The sequence below is a fragment of the Mesoplodon bidens genome (assembly GCF_964165515.1).
Source record: "Mesoplodon bidens genome assembly, chromosome: 1".
In the NCBI taxonomy this organism is placed as follows: domain Eukaryota; kingdom Metazoa; phylum Chordata; class Mammalia; order Artiodactyla; family Ziphiidae; genus Mesoplodon; species Mesoplodon bidens.
This window is the reverse complement of record NC_138176.1, coordinates 5,552,537-5,567,643: the sequence shown is the minus strand read 5'-3', so window position 1 is coordinate 5,567,643 and position 15,107 is coordinate 5,552,537. Positions and strand designations below refer to the sequence as shown.

The 15,107-nt window shown below is 42.3% G+C and overlaps 1 protein-coding gene across 2 annotated transcripts in view; it reads left to right on the top strand.

Annotated features, from left to right (window-relative positions):
• DOCK1 (dedicator of cytokinesis 1) overlaps positions 1–15,107 on the top strand; it is a 535,086-nt gene that overhangs the window by 184,835 nt on the left and 335,144 nt on the right. For both annotated transcript variants that reach the window (XM_081220288.1, XM_081220287.1), the window contains exon 25: positions 2,053–2,159. In XM_081220288.1, the coding sequence (XP_081076414.1) occupies positions 2,053–2,159 (107 nt within the window). The remainder of the gene's footprint in view (positions 1–2,052; positions 2,160–15,107) is intronic.

Sequence of the window (15,107 nt, the reverse complement as noted above, 5' to 3'; positions counted from 1 at the left end):
CGATTTTGCCACCGTCGCCATCCAAGCTCAGTCTCAGTTGTCTACTGTGCAGATGTCACTGCATTTGGAAAAGAGGTGTCTTGAGCAAGTGGGTGCACGGCCTCTGTGACCCCAGACATCCACAGCACAGCCCTTGTCTGCTCCTTGTTTGGGTTTTAACATTTGACACAATAAACTTACCTGCAGGTGGTGGCACCACTTGACCAGCCAGAAAAGTCCACCTGAATACTAGTAAAGGGCCATCTGTCCCTCGGCTGGTTAAACGGAGTTAAAAAACGGTCACCCTTCTGTACTTTATGTCCACCATGGGTCACTCATGCCCTGGAAGTGAAGGTTGAGGGGCCTTTGGGAAGCTGCTCTTCCCACGAACCATCACGTGTCTGATGTGCCTGAGGATTTAGTGTCCCACATGGACATATTTATTTTTGCTCCCAGGCACTGACAATACTGGTTATAGTTTAGCAGGTTCTAAATGAGAAAAGGAGGCACAGATGGGCCCATGGGCAGCAGGTCTGCCCTCCTGGGTCTCCGTGTGCTCTGTGCCTGCAGCCTGGCTCTCAGGCAGTGGTCCAGACAACGGCAATATCAGTAGCCCCTGGGAATTTGCTGAATCTTGGGTTCCTTCCCAGATCTTCTGAATTAGAAATTGGGGTGGGGCCCAGCTATTTGGTTTTAATGATGCCTCCAGACACTTTCAGTGAATGCTGCTGTTTGAGAGCCTCAGGTCTGGAGAAACAGAGGACGAGGGGGGGAGCTGCTGTTGGGTGGGCCTGTCCTCCTGGGGCCTGGGGACCAGGCCTTTGCTCACTAGAGGGGTGACGTCCATGTTCACAAAGGGTGCTTGTGCCTTGTGCTTGGAGATCCAAGGAAGACTCCCTTCCCCAGGACCAGTCCCATCTGCCCTTGGGCCCTTGACTCTTTCTGCGGGCGTGGGTTCCTCTTCAACACCTTACCTACTGATTTTTTAAAAAATGACATTGAAAATCATGGATGTATTTTCCCCTGTTTAGAAAACTGAGTCATGTTTTGATGACACAGAAGAGATCACAGAGGAGAATAACTCAAAGTTAATTCCACGAGGATCTGGATCTTTCTAGTTATCTTTTGTGTGCAAGCGTGTGTGCACAAACACTAACACACACGTACATACACCCCTAAAAGAATTCAGCATTACACTTTTTATTGTACAGTCGACTCCCGTGCTGAAGACATCTTGTTTTCCCACATCAGCAAGGAGACTTCTACCGCATCACCATCATCTACTGTTAGAACAGTTTTGTCACCCCAATAAGATTCCTCGTGCCCAGTAAGAGTCATTGCCCACTCCCACCCCAGCTCTAGGCAACTACTCACCTACTGACTGTGTGCATAGATTTACCTTTTCTGGGCATCTCCTGTAAGTGGAATCGTATAATACACGTGACCTTTTGTGAGTAGCTTCTTTTCACTTAGCATAACGTTTTCAAGGTCTATCAATGTCAGGATTTCATTCCCTTTTATGGGTGAATTGTGTGGACTACTACATTATGTTTATCCATTCATCAGTTGATGGACATCTGGGTTTTTCCACTTTTCAAGTGTTATGAATAACATTGCTATGATTCACATACAGGGTCTTGTGTGGATAAATATTTTCATTTCCTTTGGGTATGTACCTAGAAGTTGAAATGCTGGGTCGTATGGTAACTGTGTTTAACGTTTTCAGGAACTGCCAAGCAGTATTCCAAAGTGGCTGCCCCATCATGCATTCCCACCAGCATGGTACGAGGGTACCAGTTTCTTCACATCCTAGTCAACACTTGTTACTGGCTCTCTTTTGGATTATAGCCATTTTAGTGGGTGTGAAGTGGGTGTGAAGTGAAAAATAACATTTGAAAGCATCATTCTTTTGGACGAGATTTTGGCCCAAATTGTATTATGGGCCTATTCCAGCATTCTGGTGGCATCTAATGACCATTCACTGAACGTGCGTCTCGGTACTGTCTTGTATCCCACTGGGTCATTTTGCAGTATTTCCAGCATCTCTTTTCACTTGTGTCTTTCCTTTTATAGCAAAATGTTTACGGATTTCATCCTAAATGTTCCCGTGGGTTTGCTGACCATTCAGAAGCTATATTGCTTGATTGAAATAATTCACAGTGACCTCTTCACACAGCATGGTGAGTGAAACCCTGAGGATCGTTAAAGTGTCACATTCGTCATTGTCTGTAGACCTCACCCCGTCTGAATTCTCTCTTCTTTGTCGAAAGGAGTGGGGAGGGGCTTCCCTGGTGGCGCAGTGGTTGAGAGTCCGCCTGCCGATGATGCAGGGGACACGGGTTCGTGCCCCGGTCCGGGAGGATCCCACATGCCGCGGAGCGGCTGGGCCCGTGAGCCATGGCCACTGAGCCTGTACGTCCGGAGCCTGTGCTCCGCGACGGGAGAGGCCGCGGCAGTGGGAGGCCCGTGTACCACACAAAAAAAAAAAGGAGTGGGGAGGTTGTAGCCAATTTAAACAGCTCCATGACAAGACAGGAAGATTTAGCCCTTACCAGAGAGTGGTAATTGGCATATACTGTAGGTAGTCGATCATTGAAAAATGAAGGCACAAACCTTGTAGTCTGGAATTTAGATGTACACCAGAGCCCTAGGATAATCAGCATACATTGCAGCCTTTAAGATGTGTGATTATCTATCCTGGGGAGGCAATCACTGGCCTCCATTGAGATAACTGCAACAAAAAATGTCAAATCTTCTTTAAACGTAGAAGTCATGGTTATGTCTTAGCCTGAACTTTGCATTCTGTGACAGGGTTTCTTCAAACCCTGCTCAAAGGAAAAAGCATTGTAATGATTCCTCAACTCATTTATCCCAAGGAACACCTCACATTTCCACACATTATCTCCCTACCCTTTTAATTAATCACTTTCTTTCTGTTTGGACACATTGAATTAATATTTTACACTTGTCAAGAAGTTTTATTGAAAGCTTAAGACCTTTGCATAATTCCACAACCTTCCTCATTTACTGGAGACAAATGTGAAGACTGTTGAATGACATTCTGATGGAGAGGCATACAGTTATTCTATTCCATTTGTGTCTAGACGTTTGGCTGTTCCGTTCATTTTCTTTTGTCCTCACGTGTGGTGTTGTTTCAGGGATGGAGCAGCTCAGGCCTGAGATGTCCCTGTTGAGAACTCAGTGTGTGTCTGGATTAGTCCTTTGTACCATCTAGACTACTGGACCCTATGTTTTCCATCTTATTTCTTGATTTAACTTTATACAATTCACTGGAGTCTGCACTTACAGCTAAGGCTTATGTCAAGAGGAAATGTTAAGACTTCATTTGGGTGGGAGTGTTCTTCTGGAGAAAACACATCAAACCAAGAAGTGAGTAGCTTTTTGTAGCCCTTCCAAACAGACATCTCTTTCTCACTTGCATAAAAGAAAGTCAACTGTGTTGCTGTTATTTGGGACTCAAAGCCCATGAATCTCCTTAAGCCAGTAATCCCAACCGTCAGTATTTCAGGCTCTTCTTGGAAGGCTGGATATTGAATTGCTTATTCTTTAGGTGTCTTCTAAAGCTTGGGACTTTGTGAGACTTCAGGGAGGCATGGAGGCGATACGTGGAGATGCTGCTTCATTGTTTCTTTCCATATTGACTGAACTGTATACCACAGCAGGTGAAATCCCCTGAAAGTTTTATATCTGGGTCTTATTAGGTAGCTTACTGATATCACTCCTTCCAGCCATCCAACCCCAAGACACGCAAAACCACACACCACCACGATCACCACCATCACCGTCACCATCGCTGCCACCACCAGTGCCTTCGCTGAGCTAACAGTTATCAAAAAAATAACAGTTACCATGGATTGACTGTGCTTGGCTTTGATTGAGTGTTGATACAGGCATGACCTTCTTGAGGACATATTACATACATTTCAAAATTTCTATTGCAAAACTTTGTTCCACGTCCTTTGAATAAGGACCTAAGGCATAAATGGTTCAACTAAAAATCTTTAAAATAGATCTTCTTTTAAGAGTATATTTCAAGGAAATGTTTTCTTCTTTGGACACTTTATTTCTTTAGCTAGTAGGTAGCTTGAAGGCAAACTTAGTATTTATTTTTGCAAATTATATCAGCCGTTGTATTTGGCAGTTGTGGTTCTCTTTATTGTGCTCCATTTCTATTTGCACTCCTGTAAGTCTTTTATCACAGACTGCCTTAAGTCTTGTTTTGGAAATAATGCAGCATGCAAATAAATATTTAGCTTTGTTTGACAGGGAGTTGTCAGGATGTGTAACATTTTGGAATTATTAACTTAGTATCTTTCTAGATATTGCAAAGGTAGGAATTTAATCTTAATAGTCAGTTGCGCCCAATGTAATAAATGAGATTGTAGGAAATATATGAATCCAGAATTATCACGGGCAAAATGAGCCAGAATTAGCCTGAAGCTTCATGTCTTACAAGCAGTTCTAGAATTGTCCAATCAGTCGACATTGTCTAAGCCATAATCTTCAGTGCAAATGTACTTCCAGACGCTCACTGGCTGCCTGGAAGCATTTCAGAATGCATTGTCCAATGTGAAAACGGCCCCGCTTACAGGCTTGAGTTTTAAGAATCTTTCTGGGTAAAGACAGCAAGGACAGCCCTGATTTTTCTCATCTTTAGGCTCCCTGCTTCTTCAGAGTTACCAAGAGCTGTCTTACCTCCTTGTCAGGAAAGGTTTATCACTGGAAATCATCCGGTTGGTCTGTTCTTACGAAGATGTCATTACTTGTGCAAAATAGTCTGTGCCACATTTGGTATAAATATTTAAAGCCAAACCGTTTTCTGGCTGTGATTTTCTGGCCTTGTTCCATTTCTTGTTAATTTGTAAAACAGTGCAGTTGTCCGTGTCCTCTTTCCCGATCCAAGTGGAATCAGTCAAACTAACTCCCTTCGTGTCTAGATTTTTGGAATGTGTTATAAGTAGGTTTAGCTGCACAAGCTCCTGGATGTGCTAGGCCTTCGTCAGTGTTCTCTGGGGGATGTGGTCAGAGTGCATCCCTGTCTGGCTCCTCCGGTTCCTCTCTTGGGCTCCAGGGCACGTCTTTGCTCATCAGCATGTGTGTTGCTTCACTCATGGAAGAGACTCACTTTGCTGCTTTGCTCTAAAACGTTTCTTTTCATCTCCCTCCAATATCAAAGATACTGCATCGTTTTGAGAGTCTTACTTTGGTGGAAGTGGGAGGCTGATCTGGGTGCAGTGAGGCTGGCAGTGAATTCTGAAGCTGGCATTGCTCCTCTGCAGGAAAGCCTTCCCTTGCCAGGTTTGGGTCCCAGCAGGCCAAGGCTTCCAGGGCCCTGGTTGGCTCAGCCTGGCTCCTCTTCTGTCCTCTTTAAGGACCAGAAGACTGCGATTGCATCCTGCTGGGTTTGTTAGGCTACAACAGGAGATGTGCCTTTTGGCAAATGGGGTTGTGTTTGGCCCCAGCTCGTGTGGACACCACAGCTGCTGTCACTGCCATCTGTTCCCGGCCGTCCCAGCTGTAAGGCTCCTTCTGAATCAGGACCTTGCAACTCCCACTGCCTCTGCAACCTCCACCCTGGTCCGAAGGAAATGAGAGTTCTTTACAGAGCTGTCCTTCCCGCTGCTCACTTCCAGTTGCCATCCTAAGAAGTCGTGCCTCCTTGGCAGAACCTGGAACATAGTTGTAGCTGCAAGGGTGGCTGTGGATTTGAGTTCTGGCTTCTGTACCGGGGAAAGAGAGCTCATAATGTAGAAATCTCCCCCGCATTTAAGAAGCCTGTTCGGAAGATGTGTGCGGACCTGGCCGTCCTGCCTGTCTGCCACAGTAGATGACTGACCACGCCAGTGCCAGCCCCTCTGCAGGTTTCCAGCGACTCAGAGTGCACGGTTGGTTGCCGGTCACATTAGCCTTTTCTCTGAGGACATGTCTGTCTCCCTTTGCTTTGCTTAAAACATACAATGAATGACTGGTTTGCATCATTTCTCCTGTAAATGATTTTACTTCCTCATTAATAAAGAACTATGCGTGTCTGAAGCCCTTGCTGGGATGAGGGCAGGCAGCTCACGAGAGGATGGCGGGTGTGTGTGGGCTTTGTAATCACATTGCCTGGGTTCAAATCCTGCCTCTGTTACCTGCTGACTCAGTGACCTCGGGTAAGTTACCCTCCAGGCTTCAATTTCTCCAGCTGCCTTTTGCTTCTTGCCTCCGTTATGTATCTTGAAGCTTAATGCATGTGTGGTACTGAGATTTACACTCAGCGTTTCATGAACATTCAAGAAAAGTTAGCCATGTCTTTTCATTTTTGTTGAGGATTCATTAGAAGAATGGCCGGTGAGACCCTGCCCTCGGGGGGGGGTGCGGGGCTATCATGTCAAATATGGGGCAAAAGGAAATAGACCTGGACCAAATACTGGAAGGGATTACGTAGCGAGCTTCCTCTGAGAGGGGCTCTGGTCACCCTGCATAAGTAAAATGTCCCCAGACACACTGTCCCTGGGCTCCCTCCGATTCCCCACAGCGTGCAGTCATTGCCTGGTTTTACCTCTTGGCTTGCTCATTTTCTCTGGTCCTTCCTTAAAATGAGAGGTCTCGGAGCGCGGCCTTCTTGTTCATCTTGTTGTTGCTCTATCGCTGGTGCCTAGAACAGTGCCTGGTTCACAGTGCATATTTATCGCATGTTCAAATCCAGCACTTCTCTCCCCAGGGAGCAGTGCAGAGAAGGAAGCATGACATGCATATGTGGCTCACTGGATCTGAGGGAGGAGAGGTCTTGTGTTCACTCGGGGAAGCTGGCTGCGTCTCCCCATCTGGGCTCTGGATGGATTGATCATGGAGCAGGAAGGAGGTGTCTTTGAGGAGGAGTAGCAGAAAGAGAAAAGTGAGAGAGTCGAGATGCGGAGGGTCATCGGGAGCGGTTGTATAAAATTAAGATCGTCGTCTTCTCTTTTTTTTTATGTGATTGCATCTACCCAGGAAACCACCTCTGGCCTCCCAGGCAACTGCTTTGGGGTCTCTGGTGTCCCATCCACTGTGCTGAGGTCTGGATGCCGATGATAATTATGACAGTTAAATAGTGTCGAGCTCTTACTGTGTGCCAGGGGCCGTGGTAAGCCCTGATCTATCTATCTATCTATATATCTATTTTTTAATTTATCTATTTATCTATCTAGATATAGATATATTAATATATATATTAATGTGTGTGTGTGTGTTTAATTTTTATTGGGGTATAGTTGCTTTACAATGTCATGGGGCTTTTTTTCTTTTTAAGATTGTCTTCTTGCCTCTGATTTTATTATTCCCCTGTTTTGTGGAAAGATGAAGTGGCAGAGGGGACAGCTCAGCTCTACCTCTGGACTCGAGACAGCTCTTTGTTAAAATTATGGAAAATTTGAAACATACAGGAAGATGAGGAGAAGAGTGTAATGAACGCCTGTGTATCCCTCGCTGGGCTTCAAAACCTATCAAGTCGTGGTCTTGTTTTTATCTCGGTGCTCCTCCCCCAGATATTTTTCTTTAAATTTATTTTATTGAAGTATAGTTGATTTACACGGTTGTGTTAGTTTATGCTGTACAGCAAAATGACTCACTTATACATACATATATATGTGTGTGTGTGTATGTATATATATATATATATATTCTTTTTCATATTCTTTTCCATTATGGTTTATCACAGGATATTGAGTATAGTTCCCTGTCCTACACATTGGGACCTTGTTGTTTATCCATCCTGTATATCATAGTTTGCATCTGCTAATCCCACACCCAGTCCATCCCTCCCCCTGCCCCAGATATTTTTTTAAAATTTATTTTACTGAAGTATAGTTGATTTACAAAGTTGTGTTAGTTTCTGCTGTACAGCAAAGTGATTCACTTAAACATATATATATATATATATATATATATATATATATATATACATTCTTTTTCATATTCTTTTCTATTATGGTTTATCACAGGATATTGAATATAGTTCCCTGTCCTACACGGTGGGACCTTGTTGGTTATCCATGCTTTATATCATAGTTTGCATCTGTTAATCCCACACTCCCAGTCCATGCCTCCCCCTGCCCCAGATATTTGGAGGCAAATCCCAGCCTTCACAGCATTTCATGAGGGTTTCTTTTCAAATGTAAGTTTGTAGTCAGAGTAAATGGCATTGTTTCAGAAAACGGAGGATGTGCAGAGGGGTGGATCCCCACGGTGGTGCTGGGAACCCACCTTGGCTGTTCTGGCTCCTGCTCTCCAGCTGAGGTGAAGGACTTCTACTCATTACCATGCTGTGTGCGGACAGCCAATGAATGGGCAGTAATGGCTCCAAGCACTGTTTCGAGATGTGACTTGAGTATTTGAAAGCTGGTTAAATAGATTATGTGCTTCACAAAAATATGACTCTTGCATGTAATCTGCGGCATGGAGTGAGCAGATTTTCAAAGCAAGTTACGAAGAGACGGAAAGGTCAGAGCTTCATAATTTGTACATTTGTAGCTTTGTTCCCATGTGATTATATTGTTGCCCACATATCTAGCAAAAGCTGTGAAAATTAAAGCTTAAATCCTATTATAGAAATGAAAAGTTTCAATATAATTAAATTAAAATAGACACTAGGACACCAAGGTTTGGGATTGATGCCCACACAAATATTTTACATTAATGTTATAGGAATTGGAATAAAAGAAATCAACCTTAGATACCATTAACTTTTAAATTAGTCAAGAGCATTGGACATCCTTGCAAGAAGCCTTTCAGTTGAGATGGGAGTTGTGCTCTTACCCACATGGGCTGCTTTCTGCTGCAGTCCTTAACCTGAGACCTTGGGAAAGCTCATTCCAGTTAACGCTGAATTTCCTTGCCTTTCAAGATCTAGTCTTTCCATATTCTTATATTCAAAGTGACCAAGGCAATTGACAGATTTCCTTTAGAGCTTACTGTCTACTTACCTTGTGTCATAAGTTTGTTTTTGCAGAATAGTGTAAGATTTGGAGAATAAAGATGTGAAGATTTAGTGGTAAGGCAATCCCTTTATAGTCTTGATAGTAGTTTAGTTTAATACTCTTGGTGGATTACTTTGGTTTAAGCTTACTGTTCATTGGGGCCACTTTGTTTGTTTTTTATTTTTTCTCTGATGTTGGAATCTAGCAGTGAGTAGGAATGGAAAATGTGCCATTCCTTCATTCTCGGGCCATTCCTGTATCTCTTTCCTTCAATATAACAAATAGGCTCCTTTTAGACAGTGTTCATCAACCTCATAAAACTTCATTTGTGTTCCATTTTTTTTCTTTTTTCCTTTAACATCTTTATTGGAATAAAACTGCTCTACAATGGTGTGTTAGTTTCTGCTGTATAACAAAGTGAATCAGCTATACATATACATATATCCCCATATCCCCTCCCTCTTGTGGCTCCCTCCCACCTTCCTTATCCCATCCCTCTAGGTGGTCCCCAAAGCACCTAGCTGATCTCCCTGTGCTACGCGGCTGCTTCCCACTAGCTATCTGTTTTACATTTGGTAGTGTATATATGTCAGTGCCATTCTCTCACTTTGTCCCAGCTTACCCTTCCCCCTCCCTGTGTCCTCAAGTCCATTCTCTACGTCTGTGTCTTTATTCCTGTCCTGCCCCTAGGTTCATGAGAACCATTTGTGTTCCATTTTTGGACAATACAGAGCTCCTTAAAAATGTAGGCCTGGAGAGCTCAAATAATTTTCCCCATTCTTATTTTCAAGGTGAATGATTCTTCCAGTTGTCAAGCAGAGTAAAATTCTCCTTTTTAATGGTGGAAACATTAGTTACAGCAGCTCTTTAAAATCTGAGGGCAAAGGCCCAGATGCCTATTGGGGCTTGCTAGTAGGAATTAACAAAGTCAGATTTCTAGACCGTTTTCACTGTGATTCAATCCAAGATTTTACATCTCTAAAAAAAATTACCCTGTTAATCAATTTGTTGTGCTTTAAATCGTAGAAAGAAAAGCTGTGTGTTTAATACAGACCTATAGTAAAATATACCTTCTTAATGCTTTGGATCCATGAATAAATCAAAGTAAAATCTCCTGAGCTTCTCCACTGTGGAGAATGGAGAGATATTTCTCTTATTGAAAGGGTTCTTAAACCCAGAACTATTCTGTAGTAGTTTTTGTTAACTTGATGGATGTTTTTCACAGAAAGAAAAATTGGGGTGGGACTATGATATGCCATAATTACTTAATGTACCACTTGTATAGCATTCTGGAATACTTTAATTAGATAGTTGTGCTGAAGACGTCTAATGAACGTTACCAGCTGTGAACCCCAAAGACTAATTCTTTAAGTAATGGTGGAATATGAGTACAATTTTCTCCTCTTTTATTTTTTTTTCATGCCCTGAGAAAATTTTAATCTTTATCTGTAAAGTACTGTACCTTTTTTCATCCCTCATTCTATATATCACTCTATAGCTTTCGTTATATGTGTTTTTGAAAAGATCATTTGTTAAAACAGTACAGCCTTTTTAGAAATGGCTTAATGAATCTAGGAAGGTGAACTCAATTTCAGTTTCTTAATTATATCCATTCCAATTCCATTATAATTTGTTGAGTACCTACCATGTGCTCAGGACTGTTGGTTAGCAAGTTTGATTCCTCTGAGAATGGCTTCAGAGCCAGAGTAATTTTCTTAATTTACAGATAATGACCCAGGAGTTAAGTAGCAAGTCCTAGTCTGCAAGGAAAATCCCAGGCAGGGAGCTGTCCATCACCGTGGTGCTGATTAGGGAGTTGTCTTGTTACAAATCCATCCCCTACTCTTTTCATAAGCTATTTCACATCCACCATAAGAATTATGCATTCTGAAAACTGAATTCACTTCAAGTGCCATATGGAACAAGATAAATTACAAGTATGTGAATAAATAAACACATAAATAGATTAAACATAAATAAACCATGTAGTGTTGTGTTCATGTGCTTTTGGAGTTTTCATAGCCTTTTCTCTTCTCTTTCTTTGTGATCAAATTGGCAGTGCTACATTCCTCAGGGTGTATTGGTCTAACCTTTATCATAGTCTGTTGGCTCTCTGTTCTGCACCCACCTCTGAGTGGACTCCTGTCCCTGTTGCTTGATACTGGGGACATGAAGAGCAGTCTTAGAAGAGGCTGCCTTGGTTGTCCCATATCCAGTCATGCTCACATTGGCACTGGGACGGCAGGTCTCTGAGTCTCCCCAGTTCACGGTTCCTTCCTGGCCCCAAGCTTAGCTCTCTGTGTGCACCGTGTTGCCTACAGAAACTTGCCTGGGACAGTTGGAGGAGCCCCAGGTCAGCCTGTGGTCTCCTATGTTCTCCTTCTAGACCCTACTTTTTTCTGTTGCGTAAACCCCTCCCTGAGGGCACAGTCCTTCCCTCGAGATGGAGTGGACAGACCATATGGTTTTGACGTTGTTTTTTTAACAGTAGAACTCAAATATGGGGGCAAGCAGTAGAGGAGTGTGTGCTGGGCCACACTGGCCAAAACCTGTGTTCTTGGTGAGCTTCATGCTCTTGGGTAAAAGCGTGCACACGGCTCCCCAGCTCTGTATTTCTCTCTTTGTTTTCTCATCCTCCACGTGGTAAGATTCTGCCCAAGGATAGGCAGACCTATCGAATTCCTCTCAAATGTACCAAGCTACCTCCTTAAATGCATTTCCATCCAGAGGATAGATTCCTGGTCTGACCAGTACTTTCCACACTATCTTCCCTGGCATTTTGTTTGAGTCTTTCTAATATTTTCATCTGCTTTTAAATGGGACTCACTTTAGATTTTTCTCCATTGGTTCTTCTTCCATTTCTTTCTTCTGACACAGTATTTATTATTATGATACTAGTGGCTGGTTAACTGCTATGATTATACTTCTCTAAACTACAGGATACAAAATAGCTGCTGCCCCACTCCCTTCTTTCAAAAGATGACACACTTTTTACGAGGCCTGGTGTCTTCATCCAGAAGATGTGTCTTTGACCAGCTTCTTTTTCCTATTGTTCTGCAATCCGTATCTTGCCATGTTCACTTCCAATTTTCAAGATACTTTTAATTGCTGTGTCACTCTCTCAATTAAAATTTTGTGACATTGGGTACCTCAAAGATGACAGGCAGATTATCTTATTTCTGATCATTTCAGCGCTCAGCCAAGTGGTGCTGAGAATCTTCTTAACAGAATACTTACAGAGGTACTACCCGTAGATAGGAATTGAAACACAGTGCAGGGCAGTTGTATTTACTCCATTTTACAGGCAAAGAAACGGAAGTTCCGAAAGGAAAACGGACATACTCAGAGTTACTTGATGTGAATTTATCCTGCTGGTACTGCTAATAATCACAGCTTACTTAAAGTGAATTAAAGTAATTCTTGGAAAAATTTAATCTGCATTAGACATGTAAAGATACCTGAATCATACATGTTGACACACACGTGCACATGCATGGGTCATAACGAGCTCTGGCTTCAGGATCAGGCATCTAATTCTGGCTCAGCTGCTGCCTGGTCCCTACATTCTGGCTCCTGGTTCCCACATCTGTAAAATTTGGACATGAGTAGATTGCTCCTGTGACCCCTTCCATTGCTGGCTCTGTTTTCTTTATTTCTGGTGTTTAAAGATCTGTATGGAAGGAGAGAATTATTTGAACAAATCGAATCATGTGGGTACAATGTTCTTAGACTGTTGAAAAATAAGATGACTGTATAAGATGAATAGCAAGCATCCCCCATTTATATGGCTCTTACTGTTTAGTTCTCATTAAAAGTGTTCATCTGGATCTTAGTTCTGTGTAACAGGCTCAAGGTTATTAAATGCACTTTATGGATCATTTGTTTAATGTGACCAAACTAAAAATTAAGAAGCACATTATTTAGTGTTCATAAAATGAAAGTTTTAAATGGACAGATTCATTCTTGTATTTGCACCTTGCTTTGATGTAGAGCTGTAATGGAGTTATAGACGGATATTCTGCTTGGACATTTATAAGCTGATGATGCCTGTTGAATACCTTTTATAAAGATTAATATTTTTTACTCTGTGCCCATTACCAGAGCATTAGTCATCATGGCTTCAGCCTGCACAGCTGAGGATGAACAGATGTGAAGTCATTGCTGTCTGTAGTCATAGTGGATCACACTGGGAAAGGGGGTGTGGAAGGCTGGCTGGTGTGTTGCAGGACCTCTGATCCCCACGGCTGATTTGCATGGTGTCTGAGTCCACGGGCTGCCTGCTCCTTCCTGGCTGTCTGGGCTGGGCTGTCAGCGTTCCCTTCCGTGCACGGCAGCGAAAACCAGGACAACTGTGCTGGTTGGTTTTCGCTTCCTTGTGGGGTCAGGCCTATGCCTTGACTCAGACTACCAGGTGCTGATGAGGCCTGCAGTCCTGTACGTGTGAAGAGGATATGACAGGAGGAAGCTGTGGCCTTGATTCTCCTTCCAAAGCTGAACACTGGTTTATTAAAATGAGAAATCGCACAAGAGGTCTTTAACATCTGCTTCCTAGCATACTCCCAGACTGCGCTGTCCAACCGAGTTAGAATGCCAGCTACGTATGTAATTTATAATTTTATACAGTCCACAGTAAAAAAAAAAAAAAAAAGTGCAAAACAGTTGGTGAAATTAATTTTAATAATATATTTTATCTGAAATATCATGTCAACATGACTTTGATCTAAATGTGACAAATGGCATGTTTTACCTTCTTTTTTCATCCGAAGTCTCTAAAATCCAGTGTGGTTTTTACATTTATAGCACATCTCAATTTGGATGCTAAATTTTCATCACAGATGCTTGATCTGGATTCTTAACATTTAATATAATTTACCATTGGTAGTAGACTTACATACCCACGTTCTTCCTGTTGTTCCAGTTGTTAACAATAACTGAATCAGATGTCTTTTTTTTCCATTTAAGTAAAAATATTGCATAAAATTAACTGAAATGGAAAATTCTACTCCTCAGCTACTAGCTACATTTCAGGGGTTCACTGGCTACCCTACTGGATAGCAAACTCTAAGGCATTAGTTTTCTGTGTGTACTTTGTTGAAAAGGCTGACTTTGCATAATAATATTATTTCTGTTACTGTTATTGACAGCTACTATTTATTGAATGCTTACTCCTTGCCAGATACACACATTATATCATCTAATTCTCACAGTAAACCCGAGGGGTTAACAATATCAGGCCTATTTTGCAAAGAAGGACAATTAAGGATTAGAGAATTTAACTTGTGTAAGATTCAAGGCAAAGAGTGAGCAAGGTGGATTTTATTATTTCCTATGTGCATGGGTAAACTGAACTTTCGTGAGGCCAAAAGGCTTTTCCAAAGTCAAATAGACTGTTAGTCCCAAACTCCTAATTTGTCCCTCCCCTCTCCCTCCCCTTTGGCAACCATAAGTTTGTTTTCTATGTCTGTGAGTCTTGGGATTAACAAAAGCACACTACTACATATAAAATAGGTGAGCAACAAGGACCTTGTGATAAGCAGTATCTTGTAATAACCTATAATGGAAAGCAATCGGAAAAAGGTTCGATAAATGTATAACTGAATCACTGTGCTGTACACCTGAAACTAACACATCACTGTAAATCAACTCGACTCCAGTTAAAAAGCCAACAAACAAAATCGAATTGACTGACCCAGGTTCCTGGACTTCCAGGCAGGTATTTGTTGCAGCTGTTTTCCATGTGGTTATCTATGGGTAGTTTATTTGAAATGTGTTTTCTTTTTAAAATATAAGGGTTTGTTTGGTTGATTGTTTTTCTTTCTTTTTTTTTCTTTTTTCTTTTTTTTCTCGAGTGGAGGGATTGTCAGCTTCCTGGACCATCTGTTTTGAACCAAATGGGACAATCGGCCCAAATCACGCTAGAGAAATGGCATTCTGTTCATGAGAAGGGTGTTCAGGACACTGAGTTGGGAAACTCAGCATATGACAGGAGATTCCTCTTCCTTGGTTGCTTTAAAACAGCTCATTGCAGGCGTGAGTGTGTGTGTGTGTGGTGTGAGTGTGTGGAAATTACGACTAGCTCTGTGACCTGTTTGTACTTCCTGGGACGCAGTCTCCCTGAGAGCAGAGGTCTTGTTCTCATCCACAGGAGTGTGTGTGGTGTGTGTGTGGTGT